Source organism: Anopheles aquasalis, chromosome 3, assembly GCF_943734665.1.
Source record: "Anopheles aquasalis chromosome 3, idAnoAquaMG_Q_19, whole genome shotgun sequence".
Taxonomy (NCBI): Eukaryota; Metazoa; Arthropoda; class Insecta; order Diptera; family Culicidae; genus Anopheles; species Anopheles aquasalis.
The window spans coordinates 7,572,501-7,590,000 of record NC_064878.1 but is presented as its reverse complement, the minus strand read 5'-3'; the positions used below and the strand labels follow the sequence as shown (position 1 = coordinate 7,590,000).

The 17,500-nt window shown below is 49.6% G+C and overlaps 1 protein-coding gene across 1 annotated transcript in view; it reads right to left on the bottom strand.

The window, feature by feature from the left end:
- Positions 1 to 16,559: 16,559 nt before the first annotated feature.
- The window catches only part of LOC126575333 (splicing factor YJU2), a 1,347-nt gene continuing 406 nt past the window's right edge, over positions 16,560 to 17,500 (bottom strand). Inside the window, exons 2-3 of the mRNA XM_050235975.1 lie at positions 17,172 to 17,500; positions 16,560 to 17,107 (exon numbers count right to left, since the gene is read on the bottom strand). The exon at positions 17,172 to 17,500 is cut by the window's right edge and continues 240 nt beyond it. Of these exons, the coding sequence (XP_050091932.1) occupies positions 16,624 to 17,107; positions 17,172 to 17,500 (813 nt within the window). The 3' untranslated portion in view covers positions 16,560 to 16,623. The remainder of the gene's footprint in view (positions 17,108 to 17,171) is intronic.

The window sequence follows — 17,500 nt, the reverse complement described above, 5'->3', positions numbered from 1 at the left end:
AGCGCGAATCGGTGAAAAGTCTGAATCCGAGAACCGTGACGCGGCGTGTTGGTGCAGTTTGCAAAATGGAGTGGAAAGGAAAGTGAAGCATATCGATGCCGGTGTGCGTGGTGTTCGTGCTCGAGCTGAAATCTGGTATATTTTGGGCCACGCTCTCTTCTTTTCCTTCCCTTTCGCTTCCCATCCTTTTTGTTTGTTTGTGTTTCCGCGTGTTTGCCGGTGCTCGAACGGTTCTTTTTTCTCTGTTACCGGTATCGAGTCGATCAACTCTACGGTCCGGTGGTCGTTCGTCGCTTTGATTGGATAGTTTCTGCGGTTTATTGCGCTCCATTTTGCTCTCATTGTGCTTTCTGTTCAGGATGGAACTGATGGATTTCGCTACGGTGCTTCATATTAAAGCTTCTTTGGCTCTGCTTCGTTGCTGTTGCTGCTGAAGGTATCGAACGAACGGACCAACCCTACTGAAACGCCTCCATTGACGTGCCTGTAATGACACCAATGATACTGTGAGCATCAGCAACAGCAGGCCACCGAGCATCATCACAGCAGGCGGTCGGTTTGACGGAAGCGCCTCTAGCGAGCAAATGTCATCCCAAGCATTCTCTCCTGCTTCGTGTGGTTTCACGATGGATTTCAATTAGCATCGCATTCATGCACACACAAGTACACAGGAGCATTTGTGGTGTGGAGTGGCATGTTTGGCCGACATTCCACATTGCCTCATGGCATCCTTACACCTTGGTGTACGGTGCTGCGCTTCGGCATTCACTGGAAATTGGATGATGCATTGGCTTCTGTTTGGATTCTGTAATCTCGCTACGCTTGCTCTGATAGAGAATGCAAATTGAATAATCTATCGTTCGGAGGATGGAGCTTTTGGTGGTAATAATTAATAGCCCACATTGATTTCATTAGCGAATGCGAACGTCTGACTTCTTGACATCCAGTCCAAAGGGGTCACAAAATGGAGTCCTCTAATCTGTTAAGCCCTTTCTTCGGTGTTGATGTTGTTGCAATTCTCATTATCAGCTACAGAAACCTGATCAGCATGCCAAAGCCGATCCGATAGCTAAAAGGTCACACGCAAACAAAAAGAGAGAAAGAGAGAGAGAGAGAGAGAGAGAGAGAGAGAGAGAGGGAGAGAGAGAGAGAGAGAGAGAGAGAGAGAGAGAGAGAGAGAGAGCAAGAGGAGAGTAGCATCAATAATTTGTGTCAAACTGTGGCCCCCGCGGGGAGAGTGGTGCACGACCACCGCAACGGCATTACGCTGGCTTATCTTTCACCCCAAAGGCAACGCTAGCATGCTCGTCACTGATAATCCTCATCGACGATTCCAGGATATCCTTTTCTGCGGTTGGCCTCCATTCATATCAGGTGCCCACCTTCGTCTGTGTGATGAGTTTCTGTGTTTTTCGTGCCGATCCACACCGCAGGAGATCGTCCTTCCATTCATGATGGAATTGCAGTGACGCAAAGCTGCCACATCGCCAGGATCGCCGGAAGCGATTTCATCTTTCAGCGATTCCTGGGAACCTTTGGGGGCTTCATGGCTTCCGTCAATATTATCTCGACGCTCGTCAAGTAACGCTTTTCTCTTGGGTCTCTCGGAAGGTATCTCGCAGTCCACGCAAGGGGCTGAATGATGCAAAAGAGTCCCATTGAGGCCTAGCAGGCCATGGTCTCGTCTCCGGAGAACCGGAGAAAATATTAATCAACACCCGACGAGCGAAAGCCAGTGTTTACCGAGAACTCATTTGCTGCGAACTCCCTTCCTCCCTATCGCTTAACTCATTCAAAGACCTCGATGACGACGGACCGGTGATGAGCCGGGCACGGCCAAGTGTTCCGATTTCGATGTGCATACACGAGTGTGCCGAGGAGTGAAAAGCGTCGGGCGATGAATAAACAGTCGAACCGAAACTCATTAAATCCTGTAAGCGATGGATCCGGCCCCATTCGTGGTTCTTTATGTTCGGTATCTCGGTATTTGGTATCAGTTCCAGGAAGATCGGCACCAATGGCGTTGTTGAGAGATGGCATTTCGGACTACCGGGATTTGATGGGACTCGTTAGGGAATTGGATTCCGTTTGCCGGTTATCGCTTCTCGTGAAGATGAAAGAAAAGGCGGGTTATTATTCTAATGTTGTAATGCTGCGCTGCCGCGTGAAATTCATGACAAAATGAATTTCCCCCATTTCCATTTCAGTTCTCCACTATCTGTGCCTCTCCTCTGGGAAACTGGGAAAGAAATGTTAATTTTACGAACCGAAAATCCGAAAACAAAATTGAAAAGAAAGGCATCGTTGTGTATCAGTGGCAAAAATGGCAGGGTGCACCAGACCATCTGGCCATTGCTCAAGTTTATGGTAATTTTCTTCGCGCAAAAACCCGCGGCCCAACTCATTCTTCGGTGTTTCTCCGGTGCTCCAATCTCTGTCAGTGCTCCGAACTTCTGTCACGAAGAAGAAGAAGATGATGACGAAGAAACAAAACAACATTCCTTTTCCGAGCCCGAGACGTAGACGTGCGACACCAGTTCCTAAACTTCCCTAATTTCTCTGACAGACTGTGTCGATGTTTATGAGCGTTTCCATTTCCAGACACCACCCCCCGAAACACCACCTCATGGGCAACCCTCATTCACTGGGGGTGTGATGTATAGGTTCCTTCTGCTGCTGCTGCTGCTGCTGCCGAAATATCTCTTCCGTTAACTTGGTGCTGCCGTGCGTGCACACCCTGGTTTCACCGCGTTACACACGTTCGTGAGTGTAAATAAATTGCCACTTTATTTACCAGCCCCCCGCCTTCGGTACGGCCAGCCCCCCTAATCATCATCACTCGTTTCGGTTGCCGCTTCCGAGCCGCTGCCTATCATCATCGGTTCGCTCGGATCGAAGACACACGGACAGCAGCAGTTGGTGCTCATTTTATGGCGAAGAAAATCGATTCCAAATGTCAACGCCATTGCGAGCTTCGGAGATTCCATGCAGCATGTGGAGTAGCTGTGTGCGTTGTTTGGCAACAAAACAGAAAGCAGAAATGCTTTCTTTCCTCCACTGCGTGTGTGCTAGGCCCCTCCCCCACCGCCCCACTCCGAAAACGATGTTTCAATTTAAGCCTCCATCTGTTTCTTCTCAGCCCGTTGCAGGGAGTGTTTCTTTCCCTTCTGTACCGCGGGAATGGTGGGGGGGGGGGGGGGACCGATGCCCATAACAAATTTCATAATCTGTCACTTACGATCGAGGTTGGCGCTGGCAAAAAAAAAAGGACGGAGGAGTAGACGCCCCCGGGAGGCGTTCAAGCGTTTGTAGCAACGGCGTCGTCGTCTTCGTCGTCACCATCGTTACGATGAATGGAATTCGCCATTTGTTGGCCACTTTTTTTTTGCTGTTCGCTGCTAGCTGCTTCTTGCTTTCTCCGAAGACACTAACCTGGTGACGCACCGCTCGCCCTTTCATGGTAATCAATATTGACTTTTGAGACTTTTTGACATGTTGTTTGCCTGACTTTGAGAGGAAAATGATTGGCCACGTGGCCGGGAAGAGGAGAACTCTGTGCTATTGTGACCACTGGCATGTGTAATCGGAAGCCACGGAGAACCATTTGACTGTTTCGTGGTTCTGTTGTTCTGGAATCTGTTTCGTTTTCGTTCTATTTTGTCGCAACCACCTCACCATACAGCACAATCAAGCTTATTCAAGCAAAATTCCATGCGTCAGAGGATGTTACGAAATCATATCCTTGAAAATACTGACTAGAGCATTCGCTTTTTATCAAAACACACGAAACAGCGAGCGAGAAATGGCTTGAAAATGAATACCTTTCGACTTGTTAGGGAAAGAAAAATACGAATTGTTTTCTCTGTTCGCCTACAGCCAACGGTCTGGTACCACCATTCCTTCCACGAAACTGTGCGAAACGGGGCACCGTTACCATATCTCTCGCTAGCTCGCGAACCAGAGATCCACAGATGATCCTTCGGGTAGCGAATAATTGGGAACGAGCGGTGGCAGCAGAACGAACGGCAGTTCCAAATTCAAAAACATACCACGCGCGCGGTCTGTGTGGGATCTAGTAGCAGAAAACGGCAGGAAAAAAGAAAACAAAAAACCAACCTTCAAAGAATGGAAGAGAAAGTCCATAAACATACCTGCTGTGGCGGGCGCGAGGACCGCGAAGGCCCCGAGCACGGCCACGGCCACGGGAAGGTGTTATCGGATTACGAAATTGTCTTGCAGCAAAATCGGTTTCCAGCTCGTGAGCGAGGAAGCGAGGTGGTTGGAGTCACAAGGAGCCACAGCAACAGCATCTTACAGTCCTCTCATATGGCTTCAACAATTCCGGTTCCTTCTGAGCCGGGTTTTGAACCGCTTCCTAGCTCCATCCACCATAGAGCAACGGATGCGAACATGCGCCACACACCACACCACACCACAAGGAAACTGCAATGGCCTTGAAGATGTGCGAGAGGGTTTCCCGTGCCGCTGCTGCTGTTGCTGCTGGAGAAAATAAAAGTTGCAACATATTGGAACGGACCGGTTGCTGCCGAAGCAGGTGAAAGCTGGATGCTGCATAGATAGCAAACTCATCTTGGGACATGTACATATTACTCCGTAATGTTCACCCGTAAACGAACGTACTCGTACTGAGGCGCACGGCTCGTGATACATCTGGCGAGGTGGCGTTGAATGCGCAACGCAATTACAGAAAATTAAATTCTTCTACTTTCGCAATGAGTTCGTCCGCCAGTTTGTCGTGGTCGTTGTGAGCTGAGCTTGGGGTTTTGTGGAATTGCTTCTCATATTTTTTTCTTCTTCGTTCTCCATTTTTAATTATGTCTACCAAGCGTCCAGAGCGCAGAGGAAGCCCATCAACAAACCGTCACCGACCTGTGGGGTCAGTGAATGAAGCGAAAGGATATAAACTTCTCGTAGGATAGGGGTCGTGCAAAAAGTTGGCTAGATACAAGATAATGAAAAGTAGCATACGGCTCAAGGGAGGAAGAGAGAGAAGAGCAAGTTCCCGCAACATCTCGTATGTGATACACGTGGAAGGCAAACTTGGAACGAAACTCGCACACTTGTCACACAGATGTCCTTCCGCGTCTCCGCGTCTAGGAACAGCCAAAAAGGGGGATTATGGGGACAGAAAGCGCCACGCACCATGCCATGGTGGACCATAATATCCTCCTATTTGTTTCGTGTTCCTCATTTCTGTTCTAGTTATGAAACGACACCATCATAAAAAAAAGCTTTCCAACAGATTTCCACCGGGGCATCCCAGGGAGGATGTTCCACGAACGAAATGATTTGCAATCAGTGAACGTGAAACCAATTGTTTCCCGCACGGACCAACAGCACCCTCGAGCGTATTGTGGCGCAAGAAATTGAAATTGAGATGATGTTTCACTTTGTAAACCCCCGCGTACGATTGGTGCTCGAGCTCGAGCTGGCTTCGAGTGCAGACACGCATGCCGCATGAACCGAAACCTCCGTGCCCTCGATTATTGTTCCCCGAGGAATAAAGGAAACGGCCCAGTAGACGTAACTCTAGCCACGAGTTGGTGACGGCGAGAGTGAGGGCATTTTTCCGTACAATTTGCGTTATTGCCAAACGGCAAAAGCTCAATCACTTCAAGGGAACCGGGACAGGAGCGTACCAGCACTCAGTCGCCGGATCGCGCTGTCAGTCAGAGGATGGTCGACAGATCGAAGAAGCCATCGCCTCGGGTTGTCAAACGATAGAACGGTTTCATTTCATTTCTCCTTTTCTGCTCCTGTCCTACTTGGATTGGAGACTGGAGGGAAATCGAGAAAATGGAAGAACATTCGCAAAAGGGGAATCACAAAATGGCGAAGGCACAAAAGCAAATTATCATTCTGTTTCGTCAAAAATCGCCTCGCCACTCGGTAGACGAGACTCTTCAAACCGAACAGTAGGGTGGTCCTGGAGGTTCCTGGAGATTGCCATAATCAATTTCCCCCTTTCGAGGGCCCCTGGCCGGGTTTCGAGCCTTTGATTGGACACTCGATTCCTTCCATTCGCCATTCGCCATCAGTGAATTGTTCGGGATAGTCTTTGTCTTCATCATTATTGCATTCGGTTTATTCCGAACGATCGAAGAGACGGAGACTATGGTGAGGATCTTCAGCTTTTGAGGCGTTCTGGCCACGTGATACGGGAGTGAAGCAGGAAAAAAACGCTTCAGCAATCTTTCCTTCTCTAGGCCACAACACAGCACGAATGTCAATCGAATCGGAACAATACAAACAACAAAAAGGGAAAAGATCAACTTCAACAACCTCCTAGCCCAGGAAAAGACGTAGAGCGCTTGTCAGTAGCGCCCAAGCGATGGCATGAGAGGATGGTCCTAGGATCCTGAATGCTGCATCCAATACTGGACATTCCGTCTATTAGCTAAAGTGCAAATGCCTTTTTCCATTCCCTCCTAGCTATTCCCCGGCCTTGTCCTACCGGACAGGCATCGAAAGTTGATTTTCAATTAAATAACATTCATCATTGACCACTTGCTGATTGCTGGCCGGACAATGCCAATGGTTTGGTTGGCTGGGATTTCCAATTTGCGGCGCAGGCCCTGTTCCGGGATTTCGGAGAAAAGTTTCTCCGAAATCGTTGTGGTTGTGTGGACCCCACGGGCTGAGGATTTCCAATCGTTCAACTCAGAGAGGACACCCGTGTCCGTAGGGTATCTGGGTGTATTTGCTGCTGTTGAAGTTGAAGTTCGGGGTGAAGTGATGTGCCAAACCAATACTCGAGTTCACTGCCACGAGCAGAAGAAGCAAATGTGTCATGTCGCAGCCGCTTTTGTTAGCTCACCCATTGTTCGGGGAGTGGAGGAATTTTTGGTTTTTGCCATTTTCGCCACCCAGCAACTTTTCCATTTCCCAAGGCAGTGGGGCCAACTCCTGTTCGGGGCAATTATCAGTGCCGGATCGAATGGTGGAACTTTTTTTTTCCTGTCCGATTCTACGGCCACGCCGGCCTAGGCCTGAAAAAAACCCGGGATTGGCCAAATCCCAAATGGTTGAACTAAAAGTTGATTTGCGCCCTCGCCGTAAACGGTTCGCCATGTGAGTGTATGTGTGCTTGGTCCATAAAATTAGGTTCCAACGCCGTCTTCCCACCAATCACTCTTCTGCAGAGCGAGTGCGAATTCTGCTGCATCCTCAGCTCAAATACTCAGTAAATCCCACCGCGAGCCATAAGTGGAAAGTTGGCCCGGAAGGAGTTTAGTGCACCCGCCAGGCGCTATTCCGTTTGTTTCTCGCACCATTTCCATTGTTCCACGAGAAAGTTCGGGCTGCACTGCACGTGCAACCATGCGACGAACTGTTTCGAAGCGAAATGTTTCGAGCGAAATTTTTGTACTCGAAACATTGTAGGAATCCGTTTGGTGACTCCGAGGAATGGTGGCATTCGTTGCATTTACGATTCCACTTTAAAGTGTGTGCTAACATTATTTGTTCTTCGTTAGTTTTTAACCGCTTTTTTTAGCACTAGGAAATGAGAAACACATAAATTCCATCGTAAGAAATCCTCCCAAAAACACTGGCTTGTTGCCCTCGGTTCTCCTAATGCTCGGCCAGTTTATGTTCCTAATCAATCTGCGACTAAATACCTCCATTACGAGCGGAAACAAATGCAACACGGAATGAGAATGAAGAGAAAATTAATTTCCACCTCCACTTTCAAGTGAAGGAACACTCCGCTCCTTGACTTTGCCTTTTCCCGCCGGACTGCCGGCAAAAGTTCGACTTTTTGTAGCCAAATTAACGACATTCGGCAGCACAACCGCTACTGCTGCAGCAACAGGAACGTGCTGCTGCTGCTGCTGCATCGTCGTTCTGGTGCCTAACCGCAGCCTGGTTGAGAATTTCTGGGAATGTCTATCGGAGCTAACCGTTCGGAAGAAAGGAAAATAAAACTTTATGTTGCCGTTGCTCGTGGTGCTCCTGGTGCAGCATGTTTTGTGCAGCGTAAGGCTTTCATTAGGTAGGCAAAAAGGGACTCTCGCCACTGGCACGGATTTTGTCATGCATGCGGGAAATAAAATTAATTAGCCCTTTCCCTTCATCCTTCTGCCGGCTATTGACCGACCGACCGAGCGAGCGACCGGAGCCGTACCTAGAGGTTGCAATTCGTAGAAATGGCCCCCTGACTACCACGACTTCCGAGAGGCCAGTGAGTTTCAGTTCGGAGTTCCGCTTAAAAGCGGAACGCTTTAATTAAATTCTATTTGGTCGGTAGGGAAGGAGCGCCCGGGTTAAACCGGGAGCGCCGGTTTCGGTTTAGTGACGGCAACTGACGAAAAATGGTGCGGGCCACCTATTTCCGAGGACAATCGCTTGAAGCACAAGGAACCCGCAGAACCAGGAGTCAAGTGCATTCGGTTTTCACCCATTTTTCTACTAATTCTTTTTTATGTGTCCCCACATTTGCATCTGTATGTTGGGTAGTGTGGCCTCTGGTTGGGTAGCAGAGTGTGAACTGAGTTGCACAAACGTTTCGTACACGAATCTCGAGAAGCGAACGAACGAACGAGCAAGCTTCTAATGAACAAACAGCCGCAAATTAAAGCTCCATGCGAAGGTGCAGTAGTGTTCTGTGGCCCATCAGAAAAGTCTCACCGTTAATTCCCACCCCTTTTAGCATCGTTTCCGCTTGATTAAAATGACTTTTGTTTGAGTTTAAGCTCCGACAAGTCAAGTCTCCTCCGGAGAAGAGTCTCCTTCTTCAATCCTTTGCTCGCTCTCCAGTCCGAACCAACGATCAAAACTGTCCAAGGGGGAATGAAAAAAAGGGGGGAGTGAAAACAACGGCCCAATGGCCTGACCAGGTGGACGGAAAAAGTACAATCCAGGCCGCACAAACGCCGGGACCGGGCCCGGGACCGGACCCAGGCCATTGAGCCTTGATGAATGATGTTTCCTGCTTGCTGCCGTCGCCACATCGACTGAAAGCGACTTTTCACCGAGCCCATTCATCATCAGGGTCCCAAACCGAGTGTATGTGTTTCATGTGCGACGGGGGGGGGGGATGGGGGCGTTCAAAACCGGCACCCCTTTTTGCATCCCCTTGCGTGCTTTCGTCGCACCAGCCCGGACACACGGAACGGAGACAGCCAATTCAGCAGGTGAAGATTTATGGTATCAAACCTACCCGGGGGGAGACGGGAAGGAGAGAATTATGTCTCTTCCTCCTTTCCCTCTCTGCCCTTCCCCTCCCCGTGGACGTGCTCTCGTGCACCCGTTGCATCGTGAAGAGAGCGTGAAGCGGGATTTAGATTCGACTGCGAATCTGCTGGCTAGTGGCCACTCCTCCGCTAACGATTTACAGTCACAATTTGTGCACCACGAGCACGAGCACGCAGGGCTTTAATGATGAATGGAGTGCACTTCCTACCGGCCTTTTGCAATCCATGATACCGCAGAACCACAGGAAGGAGGAGCAGAAGAAGGAGAAGGAGAAGAGGATAATAATTAAAACCAACGACGATAGGCGCGCCAACCGGGTGGTATGGTGGACCGGGGAAACCGTAAAGTGTTGGCGTTGTCACGCTCTCGTTGAATGTTGCTGCTGCTGCTGCTGCTGCTAGCTGTCTGCCTGGGATGTGGATTATTTCATCCGGAAAAGTTCCGTTCCCGACTTCTGCACATGGCTGGCTGGCTTGTGGCGAAACGTGACACTCTCATACGCTGCGATGGAGATGGAGAGCGACAGCTTCGGCGAGAGGCCACGCAGCACGTAGCGTGTTGGGCAACAATTGCATACCGCACCGGGCAAATGAGGCCAATTTACTGCTACAAGGCTACAAGGCATCTTGCAAGGACCTTCCGGTTGGTCGCATTTCTACGAGGAGCCCTCGTTGGTGAATGTTGTGCTTTTATTTTGTGTTTTAGCAGAGATGCGAGTTGGTCCGAGTGATTAGCCCTTCATTCACTTACTGGTAATGAGCATGCATTCCGTGAGAGTCACCTTTCTTTGGTGTTCTTCCTCGAGTTAGGATCAATTTTGGCCACCTTAATAGCATTATTTGAATCGTTGTGATTGCGTAGTCGAGGCAACTACGCAGAGACAATTCGACACGATCCTGCGAACGTCGTCGTAGTGCGCTCATCGAATACTGGTCGGTCCGTCCCGAAATCGTCATTAGAACGGAAGATCCCCCCCTGGCGAGCGTTTAGAGCTTTTCCGTCCGGAGCTTTACCGGCAGTGGACAGCACAAACGACCGCGACGACGACCACCACGACGACACAAGAACGAGCACAGGATGGTGGACTGGTGGAGGCGGCAATTTATTTCAATTTTCCGGTGACTAATGTTGACGCCATTGTGTGATCGCTCGGTAGCAACCAACCCACAGCCAGCTGCGATGAAAGCAGCAGGTGACGTGATGTAGCACTAGCGAGGAGAGAGGGGGTTTTTTGGGGGGGAGCTTTAGCCTGGATGTTGAAGTAGCGCCGGCATCGATACGGGACCGCGACCGGCCCCGACTTCGAGCGAGCGTAAAGGATGAACACGCCACTCCGCAATGTGCACGGTATCAATGCACACGGAACGTGCAGTTTTCCATCCCGTTGCTGGTATGTCCGGTGGAGTTATGTCCGGGAACGTGAAATTGAATCGAGGATCATCTCCTGGGCTCCGTCGTTCCTCGTGAATCGGGGACGACTAGTTTCGTTTCCGCCTGGAAGTCGAACAGCGATGGTCCTCGACCAACGTGAAATAGGCTGGATCTGCATGGGATTAGTTAGTCGTTTGTAGTGGACCCCAGGATAGGATACTGCAGCTAGACGCTGGATGCTGTTCCGTGCGGATAGGAGCTCCCATGTCCATTCCGTGGTTGGTTCTAAATATGATTTCTGCTTTTTGACGAGGACTCGCACACGCTTGTATGTGTGTCTGTTTGTGTGGCACTTTGTAGCAGCTCGCTGATGGATGGAAAGGCTCGCTGCATAATTCTAGTGGCAACGGAATGTTTGAACTACAATAACGAAATACCCCCGGGGTTGTGAAGCACATTCCAACCCCTTTGTAACATTAAGCACTTTGCTGCAATTCCCTTCCGCCTATTTGTGAACGTGCATAATGCGTGCTGCTCGCTGGCTGCACATAAATCTTCTTTCTCTCTGTCGGTGGTGATCCAGCCGAGCGATAGCCACACCATAAATACGCCTCGCTAATGTTGTACTCTAAATACAATCAACCGTTATCGTATCGCTGATGGTGGTTGGTCCTCGTAGGCCGGGAGGCCATGCCTACCGGAGCGTACACCGTAAACGAGAAAGCCGGAACGAAGGTTGGAATGGACGCTGTAAGTTGGTTGGTTGGTTGGTTGGCCCACCAAAATATTAACGTTGAGCCTCGACCGGGCGAGCATTCTTCTCTTTTGATTCCCCTCTCGATGGACTGGATGGAAACGGCCCCCCGGGCGACCGGTGGGGGAATATCTATCAATCTTCATGAAGCGAACAGGCAGCCAGGCTCGGTCGGAGCTGTTGGCCAATTTTTGTCTTAGGCCACCGGTACACGGGCGCTGGGATAAATAGACAAATCGGCTCACTCGGCTCTAGATGGATGAGATAGTGATGGCCGTGGAGAGTTGGAGAGGCTTTATACGAATGACATGTTTTAGTATCGGCCCCCGGTCGAGGAGCGAGCGATCCATTAATCAAACACGCTGCTACTGCTGCTGCTGTTGCCACGCCATGGCTGGCGGAAAGCGCAACCAGTGCGCGCGCTCCGTGAGGTCGTGAGGTCGGTGGCTTGTTGCTTGTGTTTTTGCATGGGAAAATTCAGTCCTGGAGATAAAAAAGGGAACACCAGTAGACACACACTAAACAAAGGTTTGGCTTGATGCTCAAGGGGAACTCACAAAGAGGGAGAGAGAGAGACAAATAGCCAACGAATCGAATGGAATCGAGGTTCGTCGATTAACGAAAGATAAACGGTGGATCGGTGGATTTTCTTTTTGCTGGTGGACACCCTACGTGCGGTGCAATTTGTCGATCATCAATAACATAATGATTACAAGCATTACGAGTGCGTAATAGGCCGATGGCGATGTAGCAGAAGGTGTTTGGAAGAGAGTTTCCGTCGATCTCATCCTCGATAGATGGTTTTTGGTTTTTGCTCGTCTACTGTCATTGAGCAGCTTTTATTCTTTGCTGCTGCTGACGTGCTGGGGACCGTTGGTACCACTGAGGCACTTCCATTATCGGTTGTATTTCCTTCAGTTCAATCTGGGCTGGAGAGTGTTTTTGATTTTTCCAGTTGTATACAGGCCAATCACTGATCCTTTTCCAGATACGATTTAGAAGTCAAGCGTTGAATAAACAACTTTACTCATCGGTGTGACTGAATATCAACTCCCTAAATGGATGGTTATAGTATAGATCCTCAGCAACCGATTCAACAACGCGTGAAATTAGAAATTCGAGGAAATATTTTACTGGCTTTCTATATGTGTAACGCCAACCATGAGGCAAACAGCACATTATCGAAAAGCCACGAACTTTCATCCAAAATAGATTATCCAGATAAGCGAGAAATATCTATTTAATGGACCTATTGGATCCCTTTCGTACGGACTTTTTGGTGTTGATTTTCCTTTCATCTCTCAAGCTCATGTTTTCCATAACATCGTCGTTTTGATGAAATTTTATTGATCCGCAACATGTCAGGATAGACTAATATTCAACAGACCAACATGACTTTAGAAAGTACCATTGCATAATTTATACAAAACTATATTGCCGCTCTCACTGACACGTGCCAAAAACACATAAAAATCAACGAAATCGTCACAGCAACCTCTGAGCGTGTACTCCCCCTTTCCATCCCCTTCGCGGTTACTCGACGCAGGCATCAACGTCCACAAACGTTGATCCACATCTATTTCTGCACTTTCCCGAACCGGAATGGTATTTTCATTCCATCAAAGCCATAATGAAACTTTCCATCCACACGCACGTCACACCAACAACAGCGTGTCAATTCCCAACCATTGCCGACATGCATGTGACACACGCCAGCCCTCGGATTACCGCGGATTTTCCAGCGCGATTTGCTCCACCGGTAGCCGCATTAGACCGATAAGTCGCTTGTGGCCAACAAATTGGGAAGCCGAGTGCAGGCGGTGCTCCACCACTTCCTCTATAACCTCCTCCTCGCCCTCGCCCAAAAAAAAACCACCCACCCTTCACCGGAACACGTGCAAACAGGCAAAATATTAAAACCTCGTTGACAGGTTGCTTTCATTATTTTCCACCCGACCGCCCAGCCCCCGGAAAAGGCGAAAATGCACCGGAATGCATTTAGCTTGGTGACGGAGCTTGGTGGTCGGTGCGGTGACGTGGTGACCGGTCGGCTGTGGTACACCAAAGCGTTTTAAATCCCTTTTTCGGCTCTCGAACCGAGTGCTCTCTCTCTCTCTCTCTCTCTCTCTCGGTGTGCAGCAGAAGCCGCACGGTGGGCAGGTGAGTGGGGCCTGGTGTTCCACGGAAACATTAAAATAATTGCAAACTCGCACCTTGCACGGAGGAATGGCGGGTTTTTCGGTCACGACACGCACCCGGGGCCCGAGCAATGTATGACAGAGAGCAGGGGCCTTTTTGGGGGAAAAGGGAAAAAGCCAATGTGTCGGAAAATAATCTCTTTCCGGTTCGATGGCCCAGTGGGGTAAGCGGTGCAATTTGCTTCGATTCGATGCCTAAACGTGTTTGCCTCGCTTAGTCGAGGACTCGCTGCAGTGGCGTGGAATAATGAACCAGGACCGGCACACGCTTCACTGGAGCAGCTTTTTCGGTGGTCGGTAGTCGCGGTGGCGGTTAAAATGCGCCTCGAGACCGGCGAGAATAGCGACAATCCTTCCATCGGTTCCATCGGAACCAGTCGTCGTGGCTGGCATCGAAAGTCGCACGCCAAGTTCGCCCCCTAGCTCCACGTATCGCTGTCTACGCGTGGCAACAAACTGGCCAAAAATAACAGACCAGATCGCTTAAGCCTCTTTTCGCCTTTTGTGCCACCGACCGGGAGGCGTGTATCGGGAACCATTAATTGCGAGATTGCTAACGGTGCCCACGGAAAAGGGGCCCGTCATCGCCGGTGCGTGTCAGCACAAATTTGTAGATCGGTTTAATGGCACGAACTTATCGGCGGGCGGGCATTGCTTTTTGCTTCGCAGCACAATTGTGGTCGCTTCGTGGTCGTGCTCTGAGCGCTGATAGCGATCAGACCGGTTGCGTCATTATGCATGGTACGAGCTTGAGCTACATCTGCATGCCCCACGGGTTGTTGGTGGTTGGCGGACATTTTGCCAGCATTGCTCGATGCGCCTGTGTTCCATATTAAATTTCACGCGAGCGATGATTAATAATATTTTGAACGGATACATTTCAACCGCACATTATCAACTGCGCTGCTGCTGCTGCTGCTTCTTGTCCTCGTTGCTGGTAATGGAAGACATGATAAAGTAACGGAATAAACCAGCGGTCGCGGTCGGCACACCAACGTCAGCGCTATTTTCATCTTCCTGCGATAAACCTCTCTAGTCTTCGCAGTAATGAAGCTGCTTACTTACGAACCAAGCAAAGCAAGAAAGCGAACGGCAAAAGCGCTTTGCATTCATAAATAGCAGCGCATCTTCTGCCCGCTTTCGGGCTGACCTTCGCTTCGCCGTGCGGCTGTCCGTTTTTGGGAGGGGGAACCTGTTGTAGCCACAGACCGCACACTCAGCCCCGCTCCAGTTGCGGTTGCGGCCGTAGTAATGTGAAGCCCATTCTCCTGTCGGATGGCAAGGGCAAGGCGCCCGTAAAATAAACGAGTTCTCGCAAATTGATCCGATAAATTAAGGACCGCAACTAGCGGGTCTGCAAAGGCCGCAAAGGACCAAAGCTCCAAGACCGCGTGGCCCCAAGGAAAGTCGTAAGAAAATGATTTCTTAACACGTGGCAAGAGAGAAAACCGGAGAATCTCATCAAACGCGGGCGAATCGGTAAAGTTCGGACAAATCGTAAAGAGGCAGACGAGCTGGCAAGGAACACAACTTAATGAATGTCCCGGTACCTCCTCTCGCCCACAGTTCTATGCGCCGGAAACCGAAATTAATCATTGCGATGCTTCGTTACTTTTTTGCTGTTGCTGTTGTGGCTACTGCTGCGGCTGCTGCTTACCCTACCGGAACCGGAACGTGGAAAGCACCCTTTGCAAAAATCGGTGGAAATCACTTAATCACCCAGCCCCAGCCAGTGGCCACCATCACTAGCAACAGTGGAGGCTCTTGAATTGGGACGGAGGAACTGGACGTGTCCAGAATCGTCAACACGCTCCGACGGAACCACTAGAGCCCGACCGGCGAACCGGAAATATCAGTACTGCACCGGAAGGCCCACGGAGTGTCTGTAGTTTATATTGTGTTTCTGCCCACCGGGGTGGTGTTGGAAGCGACTGCAGCCCTCGAAGCGGAATGGAGTCGACGAATGGAATACGCAAACATTTCGTAACCCGGGGCTGGATGGCAGTATTTGGAAGATTTTAACGATCGTGCCACAAGCGAATGGTGCATTTTGTTTCGTCCAATTTCGATTCGGTCCCTCACGGATTTATGGAAAACTTTTTTGCTGTGTGCCACGAGAAGTGAAAAACTGTGTTCCGGTGAGTCTGCGTGTTAAGCTGATGAATAAGCCAAAGTATCGTTAATTTTAATCACGAACCTACAGCAAGCAAACTATCTTCTGCTCGGTCGGTGGAACACGGAAGTGTAACTAATGGATTATGTTTTTTTTTTCATTTCGCCTGAGGTTCCTTTGCTGCGATTCTTTTTCTCGAGCCGGGAAACTAATAATATTTTTTGCAACCTTTTGTTTTCCGTCGTGTCAATTAAAGTCCCGGCTCTATTTTTCTTTACATCGCGCTATTGCAATATGGATCTCCGTTTGCCAAGCTGATGAGTTTGCATAATTTACCAGCGAAATTGATAAAAAGCGAGCCCCCCTTTCAACTTATAAATCATTTATGCCGACACAGATTGATGATGGTTTCCCGGAGTGAGCATTCGAATGAGGGATATGATCATTTGGGTCCCCCAAGGGTCGGCAGCAAAGTGATTGAGTACACGCATCGGCTCTGGCAGGCGTGCCAATGGCATTAATTATTTATGGAGCAATTTTTATTGCCGCCACCAGCACCAGCTGGAATGTGTGTGAATCTATAATAATTTGAACGATTACCATCGGTGTCAGGAAGTCATCTGACCTGAAAGTGATTCTCCGATTTTCGGGTGATGATGGCAAGTTTTGTACCCATAATGGAATGCATAATTGAGTGCAATTCATTTGAGGTTTACTGTAATTATTAAAGGGAACCAGTTGAGCTCCTCTTTAAGACCATAAGAGAGTACTATTCGGTTCTTTCGTTGCTACATTTCTTGGAAAACTATCTTTCCTTCTCCTCCAAGGCGGCCCCAGACGGTTGATATACTGGCCGACGTATGTCAATAGACAAGACCCCGTTTAATTATGCATTAAAAGGCATCGGTGTACGTTAAGCATTTATTATTCAACATCCTGGCCAACAAAGCAGCAAGCTTGCGGGTTTGAACTTAGTTTTCATCCGAACTCTCCGAGTCTGAGTAAGCTCCCAGCAGTCCCAGACTTCCGATACCGCCTCCACCACCAGCGGGCGTGGTTGCGGGTTTCGCAGCAGTCGGCTTGTCCGCCTCGGCTGGCTTGTCGGCTGCTGATGCTGCCGGTGGAGGTGCCTTAGGTGATGGCATCTCTTTCCCCGCATCCGTCGTGACCGGTTTCTTCTTCACAATAAGATTGCTCAGTGATGATTTCTTCACTCCAATGCTGAAGCTGTCCAACTTTCGTGCCTTCGAACTGGCATACGATGGAGTGCCAGAAGTCAGTGTTGCAGTAGCGGTACTGGCACTGTTGGCAAGGGCCGCCGATGAGGTAGATGCGTTCGCTCCCGAAGCGTTCGATGAGCTGGGTGACTCATCCGGTTGCTCTTCCTTCACGTCCTCCACGATAATCTCCGTTGCTATCCGTTTGGCGCCAGGTTTGTTTTGAAATTTAATAGACCTGGAAAAGCATCGGAAATATGTTAACGGACTCTTCATTAACTCTTCACTTTTCATTCACTTACTTAATAAACTCTTCATCCTGTCGTTCCATGCGCTCCTCCCGTTCCCGAATGCTCTCCGTGCGGTCAAACTGCTGCAACATACTATCGTAATCGATGTCCTGCTGCCGGCGGTTCAAGTCTTTCAGCTCTTCCAGCGACTCGAGCAGCTCAATTTCGTTCCGCGACTGTTGCGTTCGGTTCTCGAGCAGCTTCATCGGATTGTTGGCTTCCTCTTCCCGCACTTCCTGCTCCTCCCGACGGGCCTGCTCTTCGGCAAGCTTCAGTGCCATAAAGTTACGCGTCGCACCGGCCTCGATTTCGTAGTCCGTGTTTCGTGGATCGGTTTTGAA